The sequence below is a fragment of the Sceloporus undulatus genome, chromosome 1, assembly GCF_019175285.1.
Source record: "Sceloporus undulatus isolate JIND9_A2432 ecotype Alabama chromosome 1, SceUnd_v1.1, whole genome shotgun sequence".
NCBI classification, from domain to species: Eukaryota; Metazoa; Chordata; class Lepidosauria; order Squamata; family Phrynosomatidae; genus Sceloporus; species Sceloporus undulatus.
This window is the reverse complement of record NC_056522.1, coordinates 262,229,543-262,246,988: the sequence shown is the minus strand read 5'-3', so window position 1 is coordinate 262,246,988 and position 17,446 is coordinate 262,229,543. Positions and strand designations below refer to the sequence as shown.

The 17,446-nt window shown below is 42.9% G+C and overlaps 1 protein-coding gene across 2 annotated transcripts in view; it reads left to right on the top strand.

Moving 5' to 3' along the window:
- Window positions 1–13,456: 13,456 nt before the first annotated feature.
- The window catches only part of LRP5 (LDL receptor related protein 5), a 165,335-nt gene continuing 161,345 nt past the window's right edge, over window positions 13,457–17,446 (top strand). For both annotated transcript variants that reach the window (XM_042446572.1, XM_042446575.1), the window contains exon 1: window positions 13,457–13,638. In XM_042446572.1, coding sequence (XP_042302506.1) covers window positions 13,539–13,638 — 100 coding nt within the window. In that variant the 5' untranslated portion in view covers window positions 13,457–13,538. The remainder of the gene's footprint in view (window positions 13,639–17,446) is intronic.

The window sequence follows — 17,446 nt, the reverse complement described above, 5'->3', positions numbered from 1 at the left end:
TTTTTAACATTAGAAATGTCAAATGGAAGGCACCTTCCCAGACTGTAACTACAGTATCTCTCTTATGAGGATGTCTGGTATGGTTTATAAGTACACCATCTCAAATGTAGAAAGTATAACTTAATTGATTTAAACTCACTTGGATAACTGAATGAGATTTATCTATTCCAGTATTAGCCCAAGTTTAAACTCCAAACTACAAAATTAAAAAAAAATCTTACAATTATATTAGTAACAGTATAGTATTTAACAATGATGCCTGCCAAGTCAATCAAATGCAGAATGCCATTACACTGCCTTTTCAGGTTAAGTAATATCTATCTATCTATCTATCTATCTATCTATCTATCTATCTATCTATCTATCTATCTATCATCTATCTATACCATTATAACATTTTGTTTCACTGATATGTGATTCTTCTATGATCACAAAAGATGGGGATGATTATTGACGTTATTCTTGGATTGTTTTACTCATGTAAAATGTGGTGCAAAACACAATGGTAAGACCACACTAATTTCCCATGCAAGCAAAGTCATGCTCAAAATTCTGCAGCAAAGACTCCTACCATATATGAAACAAGAAATCCCTGAGGAGCCAGCTGGTTTCAGGAAAGGAAGAGGCACAAGAAATCACATTGTAAACATATGATGGATAATTGAGTGCACTTCAGCTTGTGTCTAAGGGACTGTACAGATGGGTGGCATGCAGCCGTCCCTTTACTAGATGGATCATAGCCGCAGCAAGTGCATACGATCCAGCATCAGCCCCAATCGGGCCTCCTTAGAGCTCAAAAAGGAGCCACTTTGTGATGCCCTTTTGGTGCTGCATCATGTGGATGCAGCACTGGAGGGGCATCATCATGGTGCATGCCGTCTGGAAGGGTGCGCACCATCATGACACCCTGGGGGCAGGGGTAGGGCACACAGCGTGCAGGGGCTGTGCTGTAATCCCACCCACAGGCCAGCACAAAGTGCCAGTCTGTACAGCCCTTAAGTCTACCAGTAGCATCTCTATTCAGGTTACAGGCATTGGGATTTCAGGGAATACACAAAGGCAGTAGTTGATTTCTGAATTATGCAGCAAGGCTCTGGATTATAGCTGATAAATGGAGTGGGGATAAGATTTGAAGGCCCACTCCAGGCAGCAAAGTGACTTAGGTATAACTGTCATTCTTCAGAGGGAAAGAAATTTCCAGGAATCCCATAGCGTTTTGCTCCCCATTCTTTTTGAAAGAGAACTTTGTGAGTCATATGAGTTTATCGTTTGTTTTATTAATTCGGCTTACCTCTCCCAGTTTAAATTTCAATTTAGGTGGCATCCTGATGTTATCAGAAGGTTTTGGGGACCAAATTTGCCACCCAAATACAGCCCTGGTGCATCCACACTCCTGGAAGTGCACTTCAGAAAGTTCCTCATATTGCTTAGGTGGAATCTCTTTTCCTATAGCTTGTATCCATTGTTCCGGGTCCTATTCTCTGGAGCAGCAGAAAAGAAGCTTGTTCCATCCTCAATATGACACTCCTTCAAATACTTAGATCAGGGCTATCATATCACCCCTTAACCATATCTTCTCCAGGCTAAACATAACCAGCTCCCTAAGTATCTCCTCATAACACATGGTTTCCAGACCCTTCACCATTTTAGTCGCCCTCCTCTGGACAATTTCCAGCTTCTCAGCATCCTTTCTGAACTGTGGTACCCAGAACTGGACACAATATTCCAGGTGAGGCCTGACCAACTATTACTTCCCTTGATCTAGACACTATTCTTCTGTTGATGCACCCTAGAATCCTATTGGCCTTTTAGCTGCCGCATCACACTGTTGACTCGTGTTGAACTTGTGGTCTACTAGGACTCCTAGATGCCTTTCACACGTAGTCTCATTAAGTCAGTCCTCCTGACATCATCCCTTTCTCCTGACTCCACCCATTCTCCAGCCTGAGATGAGTGAACCACAACTTTCAGAAACTTGCAAATCAACATACTGTATTTTGTTCCACAAGTATTTCAGTAATGCAGTACCTTGCATTTTGGAAAAATCCTATATTTGACCATTCATAAATTTATGTAGTACCATATAAATCAGCCAAATATTAGAGTAAGGTCTTAGAAATTATGTGACTCTCCAGATGTCATTGAATTGCAACTCCCAGCAGCCCTAAACAGCATAACTAACGGTTGTACTGCTGGGAACTGCAGTTCAACATCTGAAGGGCTGCACATTTTCCACCTGTGTTACAGACAGATAGATACATGCACAACTGTATCTGTTTCTCTACCCTTGTATAGAATTGACAGCGATTTTGGCATAGAGCCAAATGTGGTATGGTGGGAGCAAGTGTCCTTCTGTCAGGATGAGCCTGCCAATGAATCCCAATCAGGTGGGCTGAGGGAAATGTATAGTGCAGGATGGGGAGAGCACAATGGGGAGCTAAGTTTTACCTCACTTGCTGTTCCTCCTGTGACATAATCTATTGGTATGATCAGCAACTTCTCTCCCTGTGCAGCTATGTCATCAAAATAACTTGTACCAGGACAGAAAATGTCTAGGAAAGCAGTTTCAAGGAGGAAAATATGGGCATATCAAGAATTCAGATCCACCTTCCTTGCACCTTCTCCATCTTAAATGTCCAGTCCTTTCTTTATTTCCTTTACTCATACACTTTGCAGGGGTTTGGCTCCTCATCATTTGAGTCACACCATAACTAGTTTCAAATGTGCATCCTTTAGCACTGAGAAAAACTATCAATTCCCCCTGCAATGACACAAGACCTACAATGAGCCTGGAATATTAAGATATATAAATGCTTTGTATTCAGGTGCACTAATATTTAAGATGTCTTGGGATGTGCTTATATCAATCTTCAGCAGATTAATAAGGAAGAAGCCTATAGGACCAGTCCATGACATTCCACTGTTTGAGGTAAAGTACTTAGACGCAGGGGTAGGCAACCTGCGGCCCGCGGGCCAGATGCGGCCTGGTGAGGCCTTGGGACTGGCCCCAGCCCGGTCCTGCCGCCGATTGCCGCTGGGGCCTTTGGGAGGCAATTGTCTATAGTAGCCTCAGAAACATGCATTTATATTAACATTTTTTTAAAAAATCAGCAATTTTTTTCACATGTCCTCCATTTTTTTTAAAAAAAGTGTCTTCCATTTGAAAATTTTGTCCTACATTTGTCCTGGTTTATTTATATATTTAATTTTTTTTAAAAAAAAAAATATTTAATTATTTATTTTTTGGCTTCGGCCCCCCAGTTGTCTGAGGGACAGCAACCCGGCCCCCAGCTCAAAAAGATTGCCTACCCCTGACTTAGAGAGATCTTATAGCACCTTTGAGACTAACTGAAATAAAGAAATTGGTAGCATGAGCTTTCATAGACTTCAGTCTACTTCCTCAGATGCATCTGGTGGAGTGGAAGCCAGGTATAGACATATACATCTGTCTGTACCTGAGCAGATTTCTTGAAGAGGTTGATGGATTTCCACTCCATTCGGTTAGGTTTGGTGCTTTCCATAGTGGTAGAATTCAAAGATATAACCATGTTAGACTGTAGAATCAGTACATAGAGAGATATTGTAGCACCTTTTCCATTCCATGTAATAAGGAGAGCAAAGTAAGCAGCTGAATTTTACTTCAACATTGGGGGTGGGACAGCATGCTCTGCCTTAGACATAGCTCCGTTCTCCACTACTCACAGCCATTCCCTCCCCTCCGCCATCTGCGGTCTGAGGGAGATACCTCAAGGTCTAGCAAATTTCCCACTTGCCTGGAAGACAATTTCATTGACCAAAAGGTGGAAGAGGCAACAAGGGGATCAGCTATTTTAGATCTGATCCTAACCAACAAGGATGACCTAATTAATGGAGTGCAAGTGGTGGGATCCTTAGGTGGAAGTGACCATGTTCTCCTGGAGTTTGTTATACAGTGGAAAGGATAAGCCAGGCATAGTCAGACACGCATTCTAGACTTTAGGAGAGCGGCTTTCAGTAAACTTAGAGAAGTATTGAGGGCAATTCCATGGTCAGAAATACTGAAAGATAAAGGAGTTCAGGACGGATGGGACTTTCTCAAAAGGGAGATACTGAAGGCACAATTTCAAACAGTTCCAGTGAGAAAGAAAAACGGGAGGTGTCTCAAGAAACCAGGATGGATGACTAAGGAACTGTCAACCAAGCTAAGTTTGAAACGGAACATGTATAAGAAATGGAAAAAGGGGGAAATCACGAAAAAGGAATTCAAAGAAATAGCAGGCATGTGTAGGGGTAAAGTCAGAAAAGCTAAAGCACAGAATGAACTCAGGCTTGCTAGCGAGGTTAAGAACAATAAAAAGGGCTTTTTTGGATATGTCCGCAGCAAAAGGAAGAAGAAGGAAACGGTAGGGCCACTGCATGGAGAAGATGGCAAAATGCTAACAGGAGACAGAGAAAAGGCAGAATTACTCAACATCTTCTTTGCCTCAGTCTTCTCAGAAAAGGCAAAAGGTGCTCAACCTGAGGATAATGGAGCAGAGGACAGAATAGGGGAATTTCAGTACAGAATAAGTAAGGAGATATTACAGGAATACCTTGTCAATTTAAACGAATATAAATCTCCAGGACCAGATGAACTACATCCAAGGGTATTAAAAGAACTGGCAGGAGTAATATCGGAGCCATTGGCCAAATGATCTTTGAAAACTCCTGGAAAACAGGAGAGATCCCAGCAGACTGGCGGAGGGCAAACGTTGTCCCCATCTTCAAAAAGGGGGAAAAAGAGGATCCCAACAATTATCGTCCAGTTAGTCTGACATCAGTACTAGGAAAGATTCTGGAGCAGATCATTAAACAGAGAGTCTGTGAACATCTAGAAGGCAATGCCATAATCACAAAAAGTCAACACGGGTTTCAGAGAAAGAAGTCATGCCAGACAAATCTAATCTCTTTCTTTGATAAAATTACTAGCTTGGTAGATGAAGGGAATGCTGTGGATATCGTATACTGTATCTTGATTTCAGTAAGGCTTTTGACAAAGTTTCCCATGACATTCTTGCAAACAAGCTTATAAAATGAGGGCTAGACAAGGCAACTGTTACATGGATTTGTAATTGGTTGACTGACCGAACGCAAAGGGTGCTCAACAATGGCACCTTTTCATCCTGGAGAGAAGTGACCAGTGGAGTCCCACAGGGCTCTGTCCTGGGGCCAGTACTGTTCAACATCTTTATCAATGACTTGGATGACAGAATTGGAAGCATTCTTATCAAATTTGCAGATGACACCAAATTAGGAGGAGTAGCTAACACTCCAGAGGACAGGATCAACATTCAAGATGACCTGAATAAACTAGAAAGTTGGGCCACAGCTAACAAAATGAACTTCAACAGGGAGAAATGCAAGGTACTGCACTTAGGGCGGAAAAATGAAATGCACAGATATAGGATGGGAGACACATGGCTAAACGAGACTATGTGTGAAAGGGATCTGGCAGTCCAAGTAGACCACAAGCTGAACATGAGTGAACAGTGTGATGCGGCAGCTAAAAAGGCCAATGCAATTTTAGGCTGCATCAGTAAGAGTATTGTATCTAGATCAAGGGAAGTAATAGTGCCACTGTATTCTGCTTTGGTCAGGCCCCACCTGGAATATTGTGTCCAGTTCTGGGCACCACAATTCAAAAAGGATGTTGAAAAACTGGAACATGTCCAAAGGAGGGCAAGTAAAATGGTGAAAGGTCTAGAAACCATGTCCTATGAGGAACGTCTTAAGGAGCTGGGGATGTTTAGCCTGGAGAAGAGAAGGTTAAGAGGTGATATGATAGCCCTGTTTAAATACTTGAAGGAATGCCATACTGAGGAGGGAGCTGACTTGTTTTCACTTGCTCCAGAGACTAGGACCCAGAGCAATGGATGCAAGCTTCAAGAAAAGAGATTCCACCTGAACATTAGGAAGAACTTCCTGACAGTAAAGGCTGTCTGACAGTGGAATACACTCCCTTGGAGTGTAGTGGAGTCTCCTTCCTTGGAGGTCTTTAAACAGAGGCTAGATGGCCATCTGTCGGAGATAATTTGATTTGGATTCCTGCATGGCAGGGGGTTGGACTGGATGGCCCTTTTGGTCTCTTCCAACTCTATTATTCTATGATTCTATGATTCTACTCTGTCTAATGATATGACTAGCCCTGGCAGTACATGCTGAGCCTCCCTTATCTGAAATGCTTGAAACCAGAAGTGGTTGGGATTTTGGAATATTTGCATATACATAATGAGGCATCTTGGAAACGGGACCCAAGTCTAAACACAAAATTCATTTATGTTTCATATATACCTTATACACATAGCCTGAAAGTAACTGTATATATAATATTTTAAATAATTTTGTGCATGAAATAAAGTTTGTGTACATGGAACCATCAGAAAGCAAAAGTGTCACTATATTAGTCATCCATGTGGACAATTTTGGACTTTGGAGTATTTTGAATTTTGGATTTCCAGATAAGGGATACTCAATCTGTACAGCATTCTTGGGCACACTTTATCCCCCTATTTCATGGGAGAAATGTATGAATGTCATCCTTAAGATTCTTTTTCTTGTAAGTGGAGTGCTTTAGGCTAAGTTTGCATCTCTGTCCAGTTTTCTAGTTAGTATGGGAGTAGACTAAACACTTTCAGATAGATTTTGGTGCATGTCACAATAATTTCCTGGGCAACTGTTTTCCACAAGTTTATATTTCCAAACTTCCCAGTATGCTTTTTGCACTGAAGGTCCTTCACCAAGAGTTAAACAAATCTTGAGTCTTTGATCAAGGACAAAACTGCTACAAAATGGTTACATTTATTTTTTTTAAAAACAATCATTTCATATTAAGTTTTTGTCAGGTGATATTGAAGGGCAAATTGGCTTGTGCTTGGGGACCTACTGTTTGTCACATTTCAAAGTCTAGCCAGTTTTCCTTTGATTTTGATTTTGTGCAACCCAATTAATGTATTTCTGTTCATACAGTTGTATGACAGCTATAGCTGAACAATAAATATGAATATAGAGTTCTTAAATTGAAATAGCCATGACTTAAAACATTTGTAGCAACACTTTAGGCCTCCATAGGACCAGGTCAAAATATTTTGGTTTGCACGGTGGAGCACCAAATGATACACACACACACAAATACGAAAGCACATAATATCCAAACCGCAGGGCATTGAAATAACACTACTTTGGGCAATTAGAGAATTGTGAAGTTATATTTCAAACATAACATGACAAGTGGCAATGAAATCACCTTATTAGCTGCAACTAAGAGCATGCAGGGGTATTTTTGAAGGCATTTTCAGTGGTATTTTTCAATTCTCCCCTTCTCTTATCAGTTCTAAGATATGAAGTCGAAGGCTTCCATGGCCAGCATCCATAGTTTTTTGTGGGTTTTTCGGGCTATGTGGCCATGTTCTAAAAGAGTTTCTTCCTGAGATTTCGCCAGCATCTCTGGCTGGCATCTTCAGAGAATGCTTGCCTGGAAGAGAGTGGGTATATATATACTGTGACCCTGGGTGAGGAGGAGTGATGTGTATTGTTCTGTTGTTGATAACCTCCTCAGGGTAGGAGGAGGCCATCATATTCTAAGATATTATTATTATTATTTATGTATGTATTTAGCGCTGTAAATTTACACAGATATGTTTTATTTATTTATTAAAACTATGAAAAGTAGCTGAAAAGTAATTATCAGACACAATGCTGTTGTTGCTGTGTGCCTTCAAGTTATTTCCAACATGGTGACTCTGGGGCAAAGCTATCATGGGGGTTTCCTTGGAAAGTTTCTTCAGAGAGGGTTTATGAAAACACAAGTTGTCATTACAGGTACTAAGCAGGATCCTCAAGCCTCCTTCATTGCAACACTTTGCTAATCCTGCACCCATCTCAATGCACTAAATTCCTTCACTATTCATATGTGAATCTGCTTATTTTGGCTTGTAGGCAAATCCTGTCTCCCACTTTTGTCCTTTTAACTACCTTTTATGACCATGGTTGAGATTGAATTTATCACTCTATTAGCATACCCAGATGTTTTGCATTACTATTACATGCAGCCTACCCCAGACATTGTTGAACTAGGACTCTGAAGACCAGGGTTCAAATCCCTGTTCTGCCATGGAAACTCACTGATGACTTTGGGCAAGCCACATTCTCTCAGCCATAGACAAAGGCAATGACTCCCTCTGAAATTTTTTTGCCATTAAACCCTGTCATAGGGTTGCCTTAGCGTTGTCATAAGCCAGAAACAATGTGAAGGCACACTACATCAACTACAGGTTACATTTCAAATGCTATAACAACTCCTCCAAATCTGGCCATGTTGTTTTAACTCAAGAAGTAGAAGATCCCACCAATGTTTTCCCAAATCCTGGATTTAAAAAGACATCAATATTATTATTTTTAAAACATTTAATATAATTTAAATTTAATTTAGATCTTATCTGTCACACAGGACTGAAGGCAGCTTACAAAATAGGTTTAAACAGAATACAATTAAAATTCAATCAGACTATTAAAGGACAATTAGAAAATAATTAAATAATTAAAACCAGTACTCCAAGTGTAAAAGTTTAAAGACATTAAAACTATTTAAAAGTTTAAAAGTATTAACATAACAAATGAGGAAAAATGTGCTCCCCTCACTTCTGCAGTAAACTGTTAATGGTCCTAAACCTGTCTAAATAAAAGGCCCTTTGCCTGCCTATGGAAGGAGAACAGAGAGACCAACCTCTCCTCTAGGTAGTAATTTGACAGCCTGAGAACACCGATGGAGAAGGCCCTCTAGAGCTCACATCTTCACCAAATGGGACTGTGAAGAATTTGGGACTGAGAGAAAGGCTTCCCCAAGTATCCTAAAACACAGGGAGATTCTGTTTTTCAAATAGTCTGGATTCATGTTGTATAGAATTTTACAGGTCATAACTAGAGAGCCAGCATGGCATAGTGGCTTGAGCGTTGGACACTGGGAGACCAGGGTTTGAATCCCAGCTCAGCCATGGAAACCCACTGGGTGACCTTGGGCAAGTCACACTCTCTCAGCCTCAGAGGATGGCAATGGCAAACCCCCTCTGAACAAATCTTGCCAAGAAAACCCCATGATAGGGTCGGCTTAGGATCACCATAGGTCAGAATGCCCACCCCATCATGCACAGTCTACAGCTGGCCTTCCACATCTGCAGCTTTGATTTTTGTGGATTTGATTATTCACAGTTGTGGTTAATATATTCTTTTTAGGAATCTCTAGGTTCTCTAGCACAAATCTGCTATAGAGTCACGCTGGACCATGAAGAAGTTCCTAGGGAAAATGATACTCTAGCATTTGTAGGTCCTCCAGTGCAATTCTATGGCCACCTTCTACTGGATGTTGGCCATAGAATTGCACTGGAGGACCTAGAGATTCCTAGAGAGGTGTTCTCTCATGTAAATAAAAGTTGTTCTTTTTGTATGTGTTTTTCCCCTCATTTTCATGGGGGTCCTGCACCTCTAACCCCAGTGAATGTGGTGTGCCCACTGTATAAAAATCTACCAACTAAGGCAACAGCATGCATCTAACCAAGTGGCCCTACAATCCATGAAAGCTTATGCTAAATCAGTGGTTCTCAAACTGTGTGTGTGTGTGTGGGGGGTTGATCAAGGAGTTGGGTGGGACGCAAGACTTGGAGCCCCTGATCCTTCCTTCTCCTCCTTTACTTTCCAAACCTTTTCTGTCCTGGTGTGGAAGAGAAAGACGAGGAGGGTGCTTAGAGCAGCTACCTCTACTAGAAGGAGAACAGGGAAGCTTACTGGGTCATGGTATACCAAGCTGCTGCTGCTTCTTTCCCCGGTACTTAATACATTTGTAAACTTTACAGATTTTACTATTTTTAAAATACTTAACACATCTGTAAATTTTACACATACTGTCTTACACACAGCTACACTCACATACACCAGGTTCACCGAGTCTGGTATATGTCATGCTTTCATTATTTCTTTCACTCACAATACTCATTTATTCTCTCTCACACAATATTGAATTTATTTAAATAAAACTGCTCTAGTTTGAATAGTGTCATTTCCTTATAAAACGTTAAAATATGAAAATACACGAATTCGCAAATGAACACACACACTAAACAAAATATCTTTATTCATATACTACATCAGTGTCTGTGTGAGACGTCCACGTGTAGATGTAAAGGGGGTCACATGGGTAAAACGTTTGAGAACCACTGTGCTAAAAGTAGCTTCTTAATCTTTAAGGTGTCACAAGAGTTGTTGTTTTTTCTGTTGGACAAACACAACTGACCCCCCCCCCCACTCCCAGGGACCTCTTAGTCCCTGACCATTCATTGAAGGGAATCAATTTGACATTTTAAAATTCCTCTGAACAAAAATAAAGGCAACAACTCTGTAATCACTGGCTTATGACAACATGCTATTTCCTGCTCAAGTTTAGTGCAGAGGTGCTTAAAATATGAGGAATTTCTGTTGGTGAGTTTGCCTGGCTTTAGAGCCATTTTTTTTCCCTGAGGGGGAAAGGTTCAACAGGTGCATCCTTTTCAGTAACAAAGGAATCAGTCACAATAGTCTTGCTCCTCATGAATTGCAAAGCTGTCCTAGAACTCAAGCCTTCTTATAGGGTGGCCAGACTGAAAACTGGAAACAGCTCCAGTACCTTTAATAGTTATGTAGAAGAGAGAATTTTGCCACATTTTGCTTGTTGCACAACTATGCAACAAGCAACCCCCTGCAGAAATTCCCTCTTCTACACAACTTATTCTGACAACCCTACTTCTTTACCCAAAAGTGAGCAGCACCAGTAGGTGAAGCACCCTTGTGCTTATTGGACTGAGTTTCCTAGGGCTGTACTTACACACTACTAAGCCCTGTGGTGGATTGATTGGGTAATATTTTTCTTTCCCAATAAAAATAGTTAAGGCAGACTAGTTCGGTTAAAGATTGGCGCCTAACCAAGGTTGCATCTATAGTGTCAAAGTAATGCAGTTTGACACCACTTTTAACCGCCATGGCACCATTCTACAGAATTCTGGGATTTTTAGTTTTGAGAGGCACCAGCATTCTTTGGCAGAGAAAAATGCTGACGACCTTGTAAGACTGCATTATTCCTCCAGTTCAGATGCACCCCAGTGTAAGGTTTGTGGGTATCTTAATGTGTGTCTGGGACAGAGTGATATATATCCAAGGGTAGCAGCAAAGTACAATAACATTCACAATCCACAAAACTAATGGAATTCGAATTTGATCTCCTCGACTTTGGAATGCTTTGATACCAGTATCACATGGCCAGAAGGATGAAGAGCCTGCATGCATAGATATCCCGGCCCCTCCCCACACAGATATAATATCCTGTATGATTTTTAACACTGCTGCCTGATGAAGAAACCAGTGGAGCTTCAAAAGTTTGCATTATGTATTTTGTGCATTTTGGTCAGGTGAGTAAAGTATCACTGTTTTTTGGGTTTTGGATGTTACTGTACTTTGCTATACAGTATGGCCAACATGGCTACCACTGAATACATTTCCACAAAACAGTGATGGCTTAGTTGGAACAACCAAAATGCACAAAATACATGTTGCAAGCTTATGAAACTCCATTGAGTGAGCGAGCAAGTGAAAGAAAGAACCATCCAGCTATCTACTCTGGCTTTTCTTTGGTCTTGTCCTCCATTTGTTCTTGAATTTGGCACTGCCTTGACCTCCTTTGGTTAGGAGACCTGGTCACCCTGTCTCCCACCTGAAGGGAGAATCCAACACCTGGCACTCTTTGGTTGGGCAAACTCACAACCAGCCTTGGCTACCTCAACCCAAAGCTTGGGGAGGGAGTGGGGTGACCAGATGCCTTCCTTTTCCCATGACATGTCCTACATCCCCACCTTCTGTCTGGGAAGAATTCCAAAACCAAGTGAACAGATGTTACAACTGCAAATGAGGACAAGGCACCGCAAAATGTAGGACATTCAAGAAAAATGGTGAACATTGCCACATAAAGGCTAAAAACATGAATATAAATTCATGCTTATTAGTCATGCTCCACATGAAGGACATTTTGGAATTCCTCCTGGAGGAAATGGAGGACATGTCCTGGAAAAGGAGGAAAAGTCTGATCACCTTGTCCAAAAGGTCCTCCATTCTGAGCATGAGTAAGAAGATTGGGTCATGACTGAGAGCAAGAGTGGTGTAGTGGTTTCAGTGTTGGGTTATGATAACTGAGGAGGCCAGGGTTAGAGTCCCGGCTAGGCCATGGAAACTGACTGGGTGGCTTTGGGTGAATCACACTCTCTCAGCCTCAGAAGAAAGCAATGACAAACCTCCTTTGGAAGAAATTTGCCAACAAAACCCTATGATAGGGTCACCTTAGGGTTGCCATAAGATAGAAACAACCTGAAGGCAGGCAACAACAACAACAAAAGAAGCATGAATCTATATGACCAGCATTTGTACGTAGAGAGATCTTGTAGCTCCTTTGAGACTAGCTGAAAGAAAGAAGTTGGCAGCATGAGCTTTCATAGACATGAGGCTACTTCTTCAGATGCATTTATGTCAAGTCTAAGAAAGCACCTGTTGCAAACTTCTTTCTTTGAGTCAGTCTTAAAGGTGTTACAAGATCTCTCTAGAGACAAATTCTACAGACTAACATGGCTGTCACATTGAATGACTAGTGTTTGTAATGTTTTATTTGGCCATGTCCTCTATTTGGAGGTTCCTGGTCCTCCTTGGCACTGGTGATGGTGAGGAGCATGAATTTAGAGCTTTTATTGATAACCCAATAAAATGTCCTGTATGTATTTATTATTTTCTCTCTTGGAGGTCCCCCATTTGGAGGTACTTGGTCCTATTTGGCGGTGGAGGTGATAAGGAGCATGGATTTAGACCTTTTATGGGGCCATGTCCTGTATGTATCATTTTCTCTTTTGGAAGTCCTCCATTGGGAGGTGCCTGGTCCTCCTTGGCAGGGCTGGTGACAGGGAGGAACATTATTTTAGACCTTTTGTGGAGTTATGTCCTGTATTTATTTATTATTTTCTTTCGGGGGGGGGGCTCTAATAAATAAAACAATAAACAAACAAATTGGAGGTGGTGGTGAGGAGCATGAATTTAGGCCTTTCTTTATGGAGTTATGTCCTGTATGTATTCATTATTATTGTCCTCTCTTTTGGAGGTCCTCCATTTGGAGGCGCTTGGTCCTCCTTAGCAGCGGTGGTGACAGTGAGGAGCATGAATATGGAGCTTTTGTAGAGTTATGTCCTGTATGTATTCATTTTCCTCTTCACTTGGAGGTGGTGAGGACTTCTTCTGCTCACCCTGAGAGGTCACTACACACAGTATACACCTCTCTTAGTTTCCAGGCATTCTTCCCAGTCCAGAGGAAAAGGAGGCGGAGGAGGAGCTTCTCCCTTCACCCCTCCTTCCTTCCTTCCCTCCCTCCTTCTTCCTTGCTTGCTTCCCTGGCCATGATCGCGGCGCAGCGCCCTGGGAGCATGGAGCCCTCCTGAGCCACTGGCGGGCAGCTGCTGCTGCGCAACATGGAGGGGCTGCGGCTGGGGCTATGGCGGGGGCTGCTCCTGCGCCTCTTGCTGCTGGCCCTCTGGGTCCTCCAAAGGGGCCTCTCCGGATCCGTCGGGGGTGAGTCCTCCAAAGGGGCCGGGGGGGGGTGGAGGACCCGCCTGGGGAGGAGAGAGAGAGAAAGGGAGAGCGCAAGCCTTGGGTGGCCCAGAACTAGGGAAACTTCTTCCCAAGTCCCAAAGTGTGGGAATGGAGGAGGGATGGCGGGGAGCTGGAGGGAGGCTGGCTCTCAGTATTAGGCAAGCAGGCAGGCTCCCTTCCTCGGCTTCTGCCTTATTACTAGGAGGAGGAGTTGGAGTAGTAGTAGAAGTAGTAGTAGTAGACGACGGTGTGTGCCTTGCTCTCCACTCCCCCTCCTGCCCAACTGCACTGCGAGGAGGAAGCAAAACCCACCCAATAGCCACTCAAAAGTAGGAGGGAAGTTTTAGTCTTTTAGGCACATCCATCTTTTGCCTTTGGGAAAGTTTGAACAAACGAGGTCTTCCTTCTCCTCCTCTTCCCTTTTTCTTCTAGTCTCCTTTGTAACCCCATATTGGGGCTCCCAACAACAGCCCCAACAGCCACAGGGCCAGAAAGTTAGAAAAGTGACCCTTAAAACTCTTGCTGACTGTGAAAAGCTGTGAAACGTTTTGGGGGGTGTCTCTTAGGCAGCTGCCCTCAGAGGAGGAGGACTTGGGGCACCCCCCCCCAAAAGGAGGGCCTTTCCAGGAAAATGGAGGACGGGGACGTGGCCTAAGAAAGGCTTTCCATGGAAATAATCATGCTAAACCCCCCTCTCCTGGGAATGCCGAGTCGTGCTTCTCCAGTCAGGCTCAAAATGGAGGACGTGTTGGGAAACTCCTCCTGGGCAGAAGGTGGAAATGGAGGACGTGTCCTGGAAAAGGAGGCAAAGGCTGCATCCACATTGGAGAAATAACCCGGTTTGGCCCCGCTTTCTGGCTCAAGGCTATGGAATTCTGGGAATTGGAGTTTGTTGTGGGCCCAGAGCGGAGCTCCTTGAGCCAGACAAAGAGTTAAAGTGGTGCCAAAGCGGGTTAATTCCTCCAGTGTGGCTGCAGCCATCCCAGAAGGCAAAGGAGGCTCCTTCCTTGTGTCCGAGCCGTGGCTCAAAATTTGGGTTCAAGTTTCCTCCCCATACAGCGCCTTTCCCCTGGGGCTTTGCTCAGCTAGAGTCCTGCGCCTTGGGAACCGAACAAAAGTTTTTCCTTCCCCCTTCTCTCTGTGTTTCCTCTCCTCCTCCTTCCCCCCTGGGCGCTTGGCGGCCCTGCGACGCCGTGATTTCCCTGGAGCTGGGTGTCGGGTGTCCAGAGGCAGAGACTACTAGCCAACTTTTGGCCTGGCCTGGGCTTTGCTGTCTCCCTTCTTTTTATTTTCCGAAGGGGCTGGCGAGGCCTGGGGCGGGAGGGAGAGGCAGGCCTGGCTTGGGGAACACTGGGCCAACCAGCAGCAGCAGCAGCAGGAGGAGGAGAGAGGGGGAAATGTTGTGTCTGTCTGGGGGAGTGTTTTTGCCTTTACCCAGGCTTTCACTACAGGGAACATTGGTCCTTTGCCTTGATTTCACCTACAGTACTTCTCTTTAACCAGCAACATTGTAACTTTGGGGAAGGGATCTCTCTCTCTCTCTCTTCCCCCCTCCCTCTCCCCTTGGCTTTTAATCTCTTGAGTGTTACATATGTGCTGGTTGTGATGGGATACTTTTTGCACGGATGTATCTGGGGATGGGAAGAAGGAGGCTGTCTCCTTCCATGTGTTTTCCTCTGGGTTCCTTCCATGCCAGGGTTGTGCTTTGCCATAGCTCCTTCCATGCTAGAGTTGTGTTTCGCCCTTGTCTCCCTCCATTCTGGAGTTGTGTTTCCTCCTTGGCTCCTTCTATGCTGGGATTGTATTTCTGCCATGGCTCCTTCTATGCTGGAGTTGAATTCCCCCTCCCCCCCTTGTCTCCTTCCATTCTGGAGTTGTGTTTTCCTCATAATATAATAATATTCCCCATAATAATAATAATAACAAAACTTTATTTTTACCCCGCCTCTCTATCTGGATCAAGACGGCTTACAATAAAAAATCGATGCAATACAACAATAATCCCAATCATTTCCCCCCATCCCCATGGCTCCCTCCATGCTGGAGTTGTATTTTCTTCATGGCTCCTTCTATTTTGGAGATGCATTTTTCTCATGGCGCCTTCTATTCTAGAATTGTATTTTCTCCATGGCTCCTTCCATGTCAGAGAGGACTTTTCTTTCTGCTTCGTATTATCATCTTCCCCTCCAGTTCTGCACAAAGCACATGTTTCCATTAGAGTTCCTGTCTGAGGACTTTTGTTCTTTTCCCGCAGAAGTCCCTCGTCTACTGTCAAAATAGTAGTGGGAAGTGATGATAAAATGATCCAGGAATTGCCACCAAAAAGCATTTCCAGAGCTGTGTTTCCCTCCCTGGTGTCACTGCTTGCAGAAAAGTTTCAGCTTGTGGGCCCCAGGAGTCTTAGGAGAGCCAGATCTGCTTCTCTTCACTTTAGCAGTCGGCAGCAAACTGAAGTTTTGATGCACTAATGAACGTTAATTGTCGTAATTTCCCAGGTAGTTGAAGAAATAGAGCAATGTGGCCAACAGTAGAATACTCCCTCTGGGTAATTCTTAGGAGGCCACCCACTTTTGAAATCCTGCCTAGTTACCAGAACTGTCAATTAGTATAGGAGCTCTGACCAGTTCTCCCCATAACGATTGCGTTCTGTTTTGGAGATGTGGTTAACTAAAGGTGTGTATTAAGTTCCATGTGCCTTCAGAAATGTAATCTTGAAAAGTCATTTGTGACCTCAATAACTGCACCTTTTCTGATAAACCTTCTTAAGGCAGTAGTCCTGTACAGTCTGGGCGTCATTGTTCCACAAGTTTCTTGCAGCACTGAAGTAAAACAATAAATATTAGTATGCAGTACCTTTGACACTGAATGAAAGACAGAAGTTGCTAGCATGAACTTTTCATAGACTTGAGCCTACTTCCTCAAATGCATCTGTTAGTCTCAAAGGTGCTGCAAGGTCCCTTTGCATACTGATTTTTCCAGACTAACACTGCTACGACTATGAATAAATATTAGTGTTATTTTTGTGACTTAAGTCTCCGACACATAATGTCATTTATCCTGTAGGGCTGCTGATTGAGATCATGGATGGGACAGACTTAGGCCAAAAATAATGCCCCCAAAGGAGATGTGCTCTAGACCTAGTGGCTATCATATATTTTAAATATATCTTTCTGTAATAAATAATGTATCTATGTGCCAGAACTAAATGCTTGGAAACAACTGCTCTGTACCTTTTATTTTGACCAAAATTCCTTTTCTGCCAAGAGGTACCGTAAGCAAATTGCCTTGATAGCCATTCAGTTGATGTATTTTCTGACTAATCAAATAAGGAATTTCCACAGAATAAAAACTGCACTCCAAAAGAAGCTCAAGTAACTCCAGTTAATGCTTGGAATTTAACATGGCTTTTAACTAGTAAACAGTCTAGGAAATTGAAATCACAACTTTTCATTTAGGTTAAGACAACATTGCTATAAAGGGTTTTCTTTTTCAAGCTTGTTTGGCATGGAAATTCTGTATAGTTTTGTACTCTTGAGCTTTTCTGTACTTTTCTGTCTTTTGCCTTTGAAACTGACATTGATCATATCTAATTTTTATTTACAAACTTATTTTTTTTGGGGGGGAGAGCAATTGTTAGTGGTCTACATTTGGATTTGCATGGTCATGTGAGGAGGCAGATACTGTTGTTTTGTTATGTGCCTTCAAGTTGTTTCCAACTTACGGAAGCCCTAAGATGACCCTGTCATGGGATTTTCTTGGCAAGATTTGTTCAGGGCCAGATCTTAGC